At 40.8% G+C, this 13,392-nt stretch overlaps 1 protein-coding gene across 1 annotated transcript in view; it reads left to right on the forward strand.

The window, feature by feature from the left end:
• Nucleotides 1-13,392, forward strand: part of LOC118428152 (probable ubiquitin carboxyl-terminal hydrolase FAF-X) — a 52,858-nt gene that overhangs the window by 9,706 nt on the left and 29,760 nt on the right. Inside the window, exons 7-23 of the mRNA XM_035838144.1 lie at nt 129-179; nt 372-484; nt 2,277-2,528; nt 3,198-3,336; nt 4,254-4,406; nt 5,282-5,386; nt 6,028-6,126; nt 7,144-7,251; nt 8,201-8,556; nt 9,003-9,126; nt 9,516-9,619; nt 10,067-10,277; nt 10,795-11,006; nt 11,524-11,652; nt 11,918-12,029; nt 12,358-12,495; nt 12,986-13,106. Coding sequence (XP_035694037.1) covers nt 129-179; nt 372-484; nt 2,277-2,528; nt 3,198-3,336; nt 4,254-4,406; nt 5,282-5,386; nt 6,028-6,126; nt 7,144-7,251; nt 8,201-8,556; nt 9,003-9,126; nt 9,516-9,619; nt 10,067-10,277; nt 10,795-11,006; nt 11,524-11,652; nt 11,918-12,029; nt 12,358-12,495; nt 12,986-13,106 — 2,527 coding nt within the window. The remainder of the gene's footprint in view (nt 1-128; nt 180-371; nt 485-2,276; nt 2,529-3,197; nt 3,337-4,253; nt 4,407-5,281; nt 5,387-6,027; nt 6,127-7,143; nt 7,252-8,200; nt 8,557-9,002; nt 9,127-9,515; nt 9,620-10,066; nt 10,278-10,794; nt 11,007-11,523; nt 11,653-11,917; nt 12,030-12,357; nt 12,496-12,985; nt 13,107-13,392) is intronic.

Here is a 13,392-nt window from a genome sequence, read left to right on the forward strand (position 1 = left end):
TTCGTTATCACTTCAAACAACAATGTTTGTCTGTAAGTTTGTTAACTTGGTCAGTTTTTTTATGACTTTTAGTTCCAAAATCCTGGTGACATTTTTAATGAATGTGTTATTCTTTGTCCTCTGCACAGTTGGCTGATGATGAACTTTTTGCCAGGCCCCCAGACCCCAGAAACCCAAAGGTAAACTGTCATACCTAGCTGATAGATGGTTATCTTGTACATTTTGTACTGTGAAAAGGATAGAAAGAATGTAAAACACATTTTAATGACTTTCTTCAAATGATTTAAATGATTTTCCTGGTATGATTTGATATTGCTGCATTTTCCCCACAACCATTTGAAATGTTAATTGATATCCATTTCCATCTGTAGGGTTGGCTAGTGGATTTGATAAACCGGTTTGGCCAGTTGGAAGGATTCAAGATTCTGAAGGAACGATTCCTGGCCGGACATCTCAATGTTCCCATCATTGCTGCTCTTATCAAGTAAGTTCTATATCTTTGTATCTATATCTTAGATTGAAGTAGAGTTCTGAAAGATAAAGAAATTTTGGAGTAAGCTCTTGAATTTGTAAGAGGCAAATAAAGTAAAAGACTGAAACTTGAGAAACTTGAAAAGCTGAACTTGTTAACATAACTTTTACAGCTTTCTTTGGGAATAGAAATGTCAATCTGCAAAACCTAAAAACAGAGTAATTGCATTAATAGTAAAACATCATTGTCTCCGGCGAGTTGCCCATACCAAGTCTCTGTCAAAATGTTCCTGTTCCCCATAGCGTTCTCTAGATCCTCAACCTACAACCAAACATCCTGAACAAGTTTGTTTATGTAAGGCCATGTTGATTTGATTATATGGATGACATCCTCCGGGAACTCCAAAACTGATGCGAGCGAGCGAATAAAAAAAAAGGTTGGCCAAAAAAAAAAAGTTGCCTTTAGTATGAAATCAAAGTGGTCAGGAAGGTTGAACATAGGACTAAACACACATAGTATGGTATACCAACAGTTAGTTGTAGGGCCTAGGAAAAAAAATGTTGTGTTTCCTGTTTCAGTCCTGAAAAAATTAGGGTCGGTAGGTAGGGATTATCTTTTTTTTTCTTGTATTTTTTTTTAGACTGGCCAAAATTCTAGTGATACATATTTACAATACAGTTGAACAAAGTAAACTGAAATGTATGATGACACTTGTCTTTCAATGTCAAACTTTAATTTTGTGCATGATAGATACATTTATCCTTCATTAGATGGGACAAGCAGTGTTTTACTTCAATAGGAAGCAGGCCAAATAAAAATTCTAACTGGAAGCTATGTGACTCCACTGCCCACCCCAAAAAAAAGTCTAGGGTCGGCAGTTTTTTTTAGGGTAGGTAGGGAAACAGGAAACACAACATTTTTTTTCCTAGGCCTAGGGACCAGTACATCATACGGGTGCAAAACATTTTTTTCTTCTTGGACCAATCAGAAAAAAACAGACCTGAAAAAAACAACAGAGGAACAGGTTTCGCCAATTACAAAATGGACACACTATGTCGGCAGCCATTTGGGGTCTAACCGGGGGGCCAAGAAGACAACAAGAGCGAAGTCAAGTAGAGTCCATAGTCAATTGCACCAAGTTTCTACAGTCAAAGGTACAGAGACAGTTAGCCTTTATTACATGGAGATGGGATTTTAAAATGCAGTGGGAGTCCAATAATCCACCAAACAGATTCCTTTGTAGCAAAATTGACCAATTACCATTGTTTTGAGTATTGCCAGTTCTCAAGTTTCCACAGACAATCAGGTCCAGGTTCATGTCCAGACCTGGAAATGATCCTCTGGACCTGAATTTTCTGTACTGGTACCTCCCCCAACCAACAATAGAGTTTTTTTCTTTCTGTCCTTTCACATCTTATTCTTTGACTTAAGATTCATTTTGGCATTCTATGGCATTAGTTATCTGTTTTCTGATACTTTTTTTTTTCAATCTACAGAATATTTGTGCTCATTTTACAGCTGCTTTGCACAATTTATTGTGTGGTTGAAAACTTTTTTTTTGGAAATGGCCGAAAATTGGTGCGAGCGCGGATGTCATCCATATAATCAAATCAACATGGCCTAAGTCAGCCTGTGTCACCCAACATGTTAAACGTACAGAAAAGCTCTTAGCTGACAGGAATACATACTTAACTCTTGTTACCTTCATGTCCATGTCTGTGAAGTTTTACTTTCTAGGAACTGCTTGTAGTTAACTGTTTCTCAATGACTTCTGACACTGATATCTGTAAAACTGATTCCTCAGACCGTGGGGCCAATGCTACGAGCTCCTTACTCCCCACACCGTGGAGGAATACTTCCAGCCAATCATCGGCATCGTCCCCACCTTTCTGGACGGGCTGACGGACGAAGAGCTGAAGAAGGAAGCCAAGAACGAGGCCAAGAACGACCAGCTGTCTCAGATCATCAAGGCGCTGAAGTGTCTGGCCTCCCGAGTCCCCAACCAGGAGGAGACCATGAAGAATCTGGAGATGTTCCGCCTCAAGATGATCCTCAGGTGGGGAAAGATGTATTAATTTTGCTGTGGTTTAAAAAAATCTCTTACAGTAAAGATGTTACAGTAAAGATTAGAGATCGAAAACGTAAAAATGAATGCTAATGTTACTGTTCTTTTGTCATACTTATTCACATATCAGTGGAGTCAAGCTGTTGTTACAAAGAAAGCAGTTGATGCTAGATCAGAGTTTGAAGGCATTGAATTTAGAATGTTATTTTTGCTGTGGAAGGTTTGAAAAGAATCACCTTATGCATTTAAATAGAATGTCACTATATCAAGTTTGTAGTTAGAGATACTTAAGCGATGGGCCAAATTTTTCAGGTAGCTTTGATTATTTCCTATAAAGATTTAATGCAGAATGTAATGATTTAGACTAAATTTAGTTTCATAGCGCAATAGTTGATGCTGACTTTTACATTGTTTTGTGAATTTGAACTTCGTAGCAAAATTCATATCTTTATGTACAGGTTACATGTTATAGGTATGTATATGTTACTGGAATCTTTGCTTATAACATGAGCTACATTTGAGTTAGCCTGATTAAATCTTGCTTATAGCAGCCCGCCCAACATCCACCGGCCTCCTCTGCGGTGAGGGGCAGGTTACAGCCCTGGACAGCAGAGTTTTACACAGACTACATTTGAGTTTTGTTTGAATTGTTTTCTTCAGATTGCTCCAGATCTCCTCCTTCAATGGTAAGATGAATGCTCTAAACGAGGTGAACAAAGTGATCGCCAGCGTGTCGTACTACACCCACCGACACAGTGGTATGGAGGAGGATGAGTGGCTCACGGCTGAGAGAATGGCGGTAAGCATGTCAGGAAGCATTGCAGTAATCATGTTTACAGTTTAGGCTTAGGTCCCATTTCTGAAATGGGGCCTGGCTGGGATGTTTGCAGAAACGAAAAATGATGTTAACTGAGGAATACACACAAATAGTTAATTTTTTAAAAATGTTATACGTGTTTTGTTGCCTTTGCTATCATATTTTTCGTTTTTGAAAGCTACTCGGTGGGGCCCCGGGTTGAGAACTGGGACCTAGGCCTTAACCAAGGAGGCTATTTTCGGAATGTTCATTGTTCTATTGTAAATAGCATGACTCTGGAAGCTATGGATACATGATTATGGCCTATATGAGCATTTGAATCATTGACTGATATTTGTCTTGAGCTAATACAGAAATAGTTAGACTTTGATTTCTGAAGCAACTCAGCATGGACCTGCTATTGTTGCTATCTTTCTTTGTGCACAAGCTATTGTCATGACTTTGTAGATGTAGGTAGCTATTGACCTCAAGAAAATAATGAAATTTTAGATCCCCAAGTGCCTTTCTTTGGAACAACAGAAGTTAAATTGGAAGTCTGAAATAGTCCCTTGAATAACCCAAGCATCATGCTCGGGATCTGCAACTGAACTTTGCAATCTGTGGGAATGGATCCACCAGAACAATGTTCTGTGTGACAGTCTATAGCAACCTTTGAGTCAGTACTTAGCGAAACTAGGGAGATTATTTTAGCACAAGTGCAGGGAAGATTATTTAAGCACTAGTACCGAGGCATTCATATGTTCTATCATGTTGTGATGTGTAGGAATGGATCCAGCAGAACAACGTCCTGTCCATCGTGCTTCGTGACAGCCTACACCAGCCCCAGTATGTGGAGAAAGGAAATGGTTTTAGCATAAATGTTGAGGCATTCATATGTTTTATTATTTTGTGATCTGTAGGAATGGATCCAGCAGAACAACGTCCTGTCCATCGTGCTCCGTGACAGCCTGCACCAGCCCCAGTACGTGGAGAAACTAGAGAAAATCCTGCGCTTTGTCATCAAGGAGAAGGCTCTAACCATGGGGGACCTGGACAACATCTGGGCTGCACAGGTAAAGAATGTCTCAAAAATTGAATGAATGAACTTTATGGGTCAACAATCGCACATGGTTCATTGTATGGCAACCAATAACAACTACTAGCTATATAGACAATGGTACTACGAGGCGTCATACAGAGCAACAAAGTATCATTGATAACAGCATGGTCATGAATGAATGATCTGTTCTCGCATTCAGATCCAACAATAAGGAACAGGCTGTACTTTATGTTAGGCTGTATCAACACTTTTCTTCATAGGGGCAGTAGCTTAATAGTAAAGGTGCAGGGAACCTAGGGACACCTAGAAATTGGGGCTAAAAGGGAAAGATTTAGCCCTGGCTGGCTAAGTTGTTGTTGTGTCAGTCACTAGAGCTTTCCGAGACTGGAATAATCCCCATAATGTTGCCACATGGCGAGTTTCGTTTGATCTTATCATGCTTGCATTCGCCTGCCAATTTAGAGAGCACCGGGCAATAAATGATTCATTTATAAGTATCATTGTCTGTGCATTTCAAATGATGTCACTTTCATATCTCCCAACAACATAGCATTGGCTTCGCAAATATCTAAGTTGTCTACATCTCGTGCAAACACACTTCTACAGTACATGGTTTCTGACTAGGGCTGTCTTCAGGACCCGTCTTTCCATCCCAAGACAGAAATCGGCTTGTTTGAACAGAAAAAAATTTCGCTAAGTCCATCCCCAAAACCTGATGTTCATGACAAAGAATGGATGAAAATGTACTTTCCTAGGCTGAAATTTACAATGACAGGTTTAACATAGCAAATGAATAAGATGAGCTCCCAAATAATGAGTCAGAAATAAAAAAGATAAAGCTGAATACAACCCTGTTTCTGACCAATGTATCTATTGTTGTCTCTCCAGGCTGGGAAGCACGAGGCTATAGTGAAGAATGTCCACGACTTGTTGGCCAAACTGGCCTGGGACTTCTCACCAGAACAGCTTGACCATCTCTTTGACTGCTTCAAGGTAAGAAAGATCATAAAAATTATGTAGTTAACAGACACATCTAGTTTGTCCCGTCCCAAGAAAAGAATTAAAGGCATTCAGAGGTTCACATATATAGTTTCAGTAGTCCAATTGATTTGTAACAAGTACCTTTTGTCAAAGCCTGTCCCAGTACATCAGATGGCAGGGATAGGCATTGAGTGGGAAGGCTGACAGACTTAAGATTGAAAGTTCATGGATCTGATCCCTGTCTTGACGCTGTGTCCTTGAAAAAAACCTTTTTTCACGACTTACCTCATTCTCCGCGGTGAAAATGGGTATCTGACTTTAGTAACGTAGGTGGAAAGAGAGGGATGGACCTCTTCCTTACAATACAAGACACAGACAGTGTATAACAACCCTCTGTCCCTACTTTTGGAATAGTACTTGTCTACTGTAAATGCATTTAAGTTCGCTGGGATTTACTTTCAGGGTGGTGGGAAAATGGAGTTTTTGCGGTAGTGCCATAGACTGTAGTCAAAAACTATAATGGAAAAATGTTCGCAGTGGTTTTAAGTTTGCGGTTAAGTGACCACCGCGAAAACCACGTATATATAACCACCTTGAACATTTCTGCATTTGCAGTATTTTTTGTGTTAAAAATTACCTCCTTGCCTTTGCAGGAGAGCTGGAAAGATGCCAGTAAGAAACAGCGAGAGAAGCTACTGGAGCTGATCCGACGGCTGGCAGAGGACGACAAGGATGGAGTCATGGCCCACAAGGTGGTTATTTTTTATCTGTATAAATCCTCTTCTGGTTAAATTAGTAAGAATGCCAATGTTTGATACTCATAGACTTGGATGCTATGGGAAAGGTTTGTAGTTTTTGCATAGCATTGTGAAAGGCTTATATGAAAGGTGTATCCTTTGTCTTCAGTGTCAAATGTAAGAATAGCTTTTCAGTACAATGAAACTGTCTGGTGCTACATTTCATGCAGTTGTCCTTAGGTGTTGAACCTCCTTCCAGTTGAGATGTGCCCACATATACCATGGACCTTCTCTGAGTTGCGCAAGTTTTGCCTAACAGTGCCATATGGACCAGGCTCTGAATTTTGCTAGTTTTACCTAACTGTGCTGTGTGGACTCGGCCCTGAACTGTGACCGTTTTCCCTAACTCTGCTGTTGTATATGTCACCAGATGTTAAACCTCCTGTGGAACCTGGCACACAGTGAAGATGTCCCCACAGATATCATGGTCCAGGCCCTGACTGTGCTAGTTTTGCCTAACTGTGCTGTATGGACCGGGCCCCAAGCTGTAACAGTTTTGCCTAACTATACAATTTTATATGTCACCAGGTGTTAAACCTCCTGTGAAACCTGGCGCACAGTGAAGACGTCCCCACAGATATCATGGACCAGGCCCTGACTGTAACAGTTTTACCTAACTCTGCTTAAGGATGAGGCCCTGACTAACAGTTCTGCCTAACTGTGCTGTTTTATACATCACCAGGTATTAAACCTCCTGTGGAACTTGGCACACAGTGAAGGCGTCCCCACAAACATAATGGACCAGGCCCTGACTGTAACCGTTTTAGCAAACTGTGCTCCCCCTAAACTGTTACAGTTTTACCTAACTGTGCTATTTTCTATGTCACCAGGTTTTAAACCTCCTGTGGAACTTGGCACACAGTGAGGATGTCCCCACAGACATCATGGACCAGGCCCTGACTGTAACAGTTTTGCCTAACTGTGCTAAGCTGTGTTAGTTTTGCCTAACTCTACTATTTTATATGTCACCAGGTTTTAAACCTCTTGTGGAACCTGGCGCACAGTGAAGACGTCCCCACAGACATCATGGACCAGGCCCTGAGTGCACACATTAAGATCCTGGACTACAGCTGTTCACAGGTACCTGTAAGGGCATTTCCTCTTGTTCTTGTAGTTCAGTAGAGGTGGACCAGGATACAGACATAAACTCATCAGATATGGGAAGGGGTTTCTTGGTAAATTTTGTCAGCTAAATTTTGTTCCTCTTTCAACTTTTCTATGAATGTAGTAAAGATTGAAGTTCAGAAAGCCTTTCTCTTCCAACTTTATTCTATAGATACAAGAAATATTTAAGTGTCAAAGCATTTTTGTTGTGTTATTCAACAGCAAAATAAGTTAATTCAAAGTCATTGTTTGGTACACACTTTGGTTTAGTGAGAATTCAGGAAAAACCAAAAGAAAGAAAAGAGTGCATTTGGTCTCTCCACAGTCGCCTGTACCTTTATGAAGGGATGATATTAAAAATTAAAAACAAGTTGAAATTTCTGGACATCTGTAAGAGGTTACTTTACATTCACACCAAACCTGTGTATCTGACTGTTTATGTCTGTAGTACCTGGTCAAGTTTGATGCTTGGTGTTGTGGTGATGCTTTAGGTTAGGTCAGATGAGCTGAGATCCAAGTAACGTTGCTTGAAAAAGATTCCTACTTCTTACATGCATTGTAGTATGGCAGGGTGTGTATTTTGCATTTAGATAGTTCAGAAATTTCAGTACAGTTTGGTATTGTAGTGATTTTTTAACTGATAGCTTAAATGTGCATTGTGCTTGCTGTGCTTGGAGAGTTTTTAACAGTTTGGGATTGTATTTAGATCTGCTGAAAACATGGTCAGGCGAAAACATGTTAGATAAAAGTTGAAAGTTTCCTGTTATTAAAATCATTTGATGAAAATGACATATTTGGACATTTCAGTACTGATATGAATAGTAATAGGTGGAGAAGTTTTGAAATAAAAGTGTGTCCAAAGCAGAAAGGTAAAACACTAGGGCCCTGTAGAGTTCCTTTCCGTCACAAGACCTTGTTTTTCCAGGATCGTGATGCCCAGAAGACCCAGTGGATCGACCGCTTTGTCGACGAACTCAAGAACGACCAGTGGGTTCTCCCCGCCCTCAAACAAATCCGCGAAATCTGCCAACTCTTCGGCGAGGCTCCGCAAAATTACAACCACGCCCAGCGCAGTCCCCACGTTTACTATCGGCACGAGGTCATAAACCAGCTACAACAGACTCATTCTCTAGTGACGCTCGTGGCGGAAAATCTCGCTTCTTACATGAACAAAGTTCGGGGAATGCTGAAGGAAAACCCGGACATGGACCCGAATGTTGTCCAGCCAAGCGAGAGGTACACCCATTTACAGCAGGTCCAGGAAAGACTCAACTTTCTTAGGTAAGGAGCTCAAAGTTTGTACATAGTAGAATAGATAAGTAGTGTTTGTCTGACAAGTAAAAGTAGTTGCTGATTCATAGTTGCTAAAGGTAAGCTCAAAGGAGACTTGGTCACATTGACTGTGAGGAAGCTATTTTTGTGACAAAATTGTAGTAGCTTCTTGTATACTATAAAGATAGGTATTGTAATAAAGTAGAAAATATGTTAAGATTTAGGAATTTTTAGCTTGTAGATTTTTGTATCTTCTATTGCTAACCTGATGTTGTCATGGACCAGGTATGTTTGTGATAACTAGTCCTTGCTCATTGCTATTTGATTCCCCCACAGCGATTTGCTTGTATCTAGGTTTCCATATCTTCTGTTGTCATCGTGATACTATAAAGATTTTTGCTGTTAGCTAGCCATTGCTCAGTGTTGCATATTTCTTTCTCCCTGTGCCTGTCCAGGTTTTTACTGAAGGACGGCCAGCTGTGGCTGTGTGCCCCTCAAGCCAAACAGATCTGGAACTGTCTGGCTGAGAATGCTGTGTTTGTTAGTGACAGAGAGGCTTGCTTCAAGTGGTTTTCTAAGGTGAGAGGCAATTTTCAAAATGATAAACTTTTCAGGGAATAGCCTTGTTCTCAAGTTCTCATGTGACACTAAATTCTGAGGAAACAGGAATCATACTGGCTTCCTAGTTCCCTATGTGTTGGGCATTACTTTGAAATATCTCATAGAATATGCCATTGATACCCAGTATTGGAAAAGTGACTGTTAGATGCCCACTGTGTACTGCTCAGTCTCCAGGTTTGTTCCTGAATAGTATTCCCATTCAGAGTCACATTTTGCAGTGTGTGTGTTGCATAGATTTACAGAGACATTTATAGAGTTTCCTGAGTAGTATATGATGCCCATTCAAAGTCACATTTTGCATATATTTGTGCTCCATTGATTAAGAGATTCTTAACCTTTCTTCACAGCTGATGGGAGATGAGCCTGACCTTGACCCTGAGATCAACAGAGACTTCTTTGAAGGCAACGTTCTACAGCTGGACCCAGCACTGCTTACAGAGAATGGGATTAAGTAAGGCCGTAAACTTCTTGTTCATTGATGATATTTATAACTTCATGGTATTATAGAAGACAGTGATTTCTGAGGAATAGATGTAGTTTTTGCCTTGTATTAGATCACAAAAACTCCAGGCTTTTACATGTATAACAGGATGAACCAAGAAAGGTGATGGAGGAAAGAAAAAAGATTGGCCACACAAACAAAATAATTCTGCTGTTCCTCTGTAGATATTTGACTGTTGTTTTGAGGCCGTAAACTCCAAGGCAAAAGAGGAACATTTCAAATCATGATTAAGGCAAAGGGTTTTAACAGAATGTGGAAGGGAGAAGAAAATGAAGGAGCAAAGAAAAGATTAAACATCCCTGCCAAATTAAAATAGCATTGGTAGATAGCATTTTACCTCTGTGATGTTATGTCCACAACAAAGATTACTCATAAAAATGTTTTCTGTCCCTGTAGATGCTTTGACCGGTTCTTCAAGGCAGTGAACCTGAAGGAGAACAAGCTGGTGTGCAAGCGGAGAACGTACATGATGGACAACCTGGAGCTGATCGGGCTGGAGTACATCTGGAGAGTCATCCTCCTGGGACAGGATGAGATAGCAGCCAAGGCCATCGACCTACTGAGGGAAACTTACACCAACCTGGGGCCGCGGCTACAGACTAACCAGGTATGGTGGCAATGACTTCTTATGGTATTTGTTGCAAACTGAAAGGAAAGATGAAAAATAAGAGGAAAAGATCGTCGGGTTAGTAGTAGCGATCAACCTCTGGAGGGAAACCAACCTAAGGCCTTGGCTACAAACTAATCAGGAGGGATGTCTGAGCAACTACGATCAAACTTAGCTGTGTTTCATTGCTGTTGAAATCTGAATCAAATGTCGAGCAAAACAGAAAACTGAAATTTATTTTGTGTGTTATAGAATGAAGTAGAGACAAAAAGTATTTCATGTGACTTGTAGCTTTTTAATAGTCTTTCTTTTTTGTATTTCCATCCTATTTTTGTAAGATCTCAGTTTTAATCCAAACTGGAAGTAGAAGTGAAAAGATTTTGCTTCATGCAAAGTGATAAAAACTGTTATTCTTGGTCTTGTAATGCATAGTCAGCATTTGAGATGCAAGGGATCCTTTTTCAGATAGCATGCAACTTATGAGTTTTTTTCTTAACGAGCCTTTCTCTTCTTGCAGGTTGACATCCATGTAGATTTCATCCAGTCCTGTTTTGACCGCCTGAAAGCTGCGTACGACACGATATGTATCCTAGAGAACGACAAGGACAGTTTGGAGGACATCAGAACGGAGGTCACCCGTATGATCCGTGTGCTGAGTGTTCTTCGGGAATACATCAGCGAGTACGATAACGACTTCACCGAGGAGAGAACCATCCTTCCAATGGCCAGGTGAGCTTTGTGTTAGATTGCAGGTGTTCTATAATTGCACGGCCTATTTGCTAGTGAATTTTGTGCAATTATCCAGCTGGTGCAATAATGCGAAGTTATCTAGCTGGACCGCACTGGTTTGGGATTTGGGGACTCCGTGCAGTTAACAGAAGTGTGCGTTATTCCATTGTGCAATTAACTGGCTTCCACTGTATATTAAGTACATTAAGGGTTATATTTGTATATTAAGGGTTTGTGTGTTAGTGTGGTTATACTTATAGATGTATGGCAGCTGCTCACTTTTAAGACAGGATTTGATGTGCAAGTATTTGAGAGAATACTAGTAGCTTACATTATTAAGACATGCCATGCAATGTAAGATTGTTGCTGTCTTTTATTAGTTCACCCCTTTCTTGCTGGTTTATGTAGTAATTGTTGTAGATATACCTCATACTAGTCATATTAAAAAGGAGGATATGTGTGCTGGTCAGGAACACAAGAGTGGTTGCTTATCGAATGTATTTTCCTTGTTTCACAGGGCCTGCAGAGGGAAGCATGTGTCGTTGATCGTCCGTTTCCCAAACCAGGGAAGACAGGTGGAGGATTTGGATGTCTGGTCTCACACAAACGAGACTGTTGGGGCACTACGGAGACACATTCTCACCAGGTAAGAGCCTTGATAAGACATGGAAAGTCCTGAAACTCACTTTCTTTATTCATTCTTTCTTAAATTTTATCTGGATTATAACTATTAATGAAAGTAATATCTTTAGTTAGATGTTTGGAACTTAAAAGTTTGCAAGAAGAAAAATGTGGTGACTTAAAATTTCCTCAAAAAAGATGCCTTGAAAGTCTTGGATGAAGTCTACGATGACTGTTTTAGCAATGTGTTTTTTTTTTTTAATTTCTGACAAAACAACATATTTTTTCAGAGTTAAAGCAAACAATGCCAACACCAAGCTGGACCTGTATGTGAATGGAGAACTGCTGGACCCAGCTGACGATAGGAAACTCATCTCACAGGTTCAACTGAGAGATAAAACAGTAAGGCAAACTAGTGTTGTTTTATTTCATTTTGTATGGCATAAACAGCATATCGCCTTAAAGCATACATGCACAGCTACTGTATTATATACAATAGGAAGGGGCAAACTGTGTAACAGACTGTGCCGCACCCTACCCTTATCAATAAGTATGTTGGGTTATTAAGCATGCTAAGGGTATTCTCTGCTAGTACCATCTCTCCCAAAACTGTAATCACTAACAGTAACTAAAATGCCCCTACCTTAATCGGTAACAGGAGATTTTTTTGTGTTTTGTGGGCGTAGATGTTACCCTGCAAAGTTCAAAGTTGTCTATTTTTCTTCAACAGTTGATCACAGCGAAACTGTGCCAGGTGGGTGCCAACATGCCGTCGTCTCCCGACAGCTCGTCTGACTCGTCAGTGGGTTCCCCCAGTAACATGTTCGATGGTCCCAATGTGGAGGCTGAGAGCTGTCTACCTGGGGTGGTAAGTGTAGACTGTTTTAACTTGCATAAGGTGTAATCTGCCTTTAGTTAGTGTTGTGCAGCACACCAGTGCTAAACTTTTTTGATTGCTGAAGTCCAATTTGCACATTCTTTCACAGCTGCAGTAAAACCTGCACAAGTGACCTGGCCAATATGACCACTTTCTGGTGATCCCTTACATAACTGTTCCCAGTGACAAAAGCATTACTAGTCCAGTCTATGGAGACCACCTGTCCACATAGACTAGACCCTATCTGGCCGCTGAGTGGTCTTCTTGTACAAAGGTTGACTGTATTACACATCTGTATATAGTATATGTACCCCCACTTGTACTGATGGCGTGTCCTTCAAAGCTGAAGGAATGTGTCTATTGTCAAACACAGACCTCAAAGTTTAGGTCACGCCTGAACGAGTGTAATGCAAATCAGGGTAAGGCTGGGATTTGAACCCACGGTCCACTCAGTTAATAATGACTACTGTTCCTTCCCCAGTTGGCAGCCCAGCAGCAGCGTTATGCCCAGTTCCTGTTCCAGCTGTCAGACCTGGGCAGCTCCCTGGCCATCCCCCAGCTGAGAGACGGGGCACGATCGCTACTCAAGCTCATGCCTGCAGGTGAGTCATGCCTCCACTTGTCATCCAGTACAAATTGAATCCTGAAACAAAGGGTCTGGTCAGGGTTTCGGCATTTCCATATACTAAAGGCTGTAATACACAGGGAGCACAGCAGGTGTTTCATTTATACGCTCACCACAGTCAAGTGTGATTTTTGTGATCTCCTTGCCATGTTATTCCTGCATAAGGGCTATTGGGCCTTGAACATATCATTTTATAGACAGTTATGGCTCTGAACTGTGAAACATAAGAGTACTCTCACAGAAAGGAGCAAGGGGCCTGTCTC

The sequence above is a fragment of the Branchiostoma floridae genome, chromosome 12 (genome assembly GCF_000003815.2).
Source record: "Branchiostoma floridae strain S238N-H82 chromosome 12, Bfl_VNyyK, whole genome shotgun sequence".
Lineage (NCBI taxonomy): Eukaryota > Metazoa > Chordata > Leptocardii > Amphioxiformes > Branchiostomatidae > Branchiostoma > Branchiostoma floridae.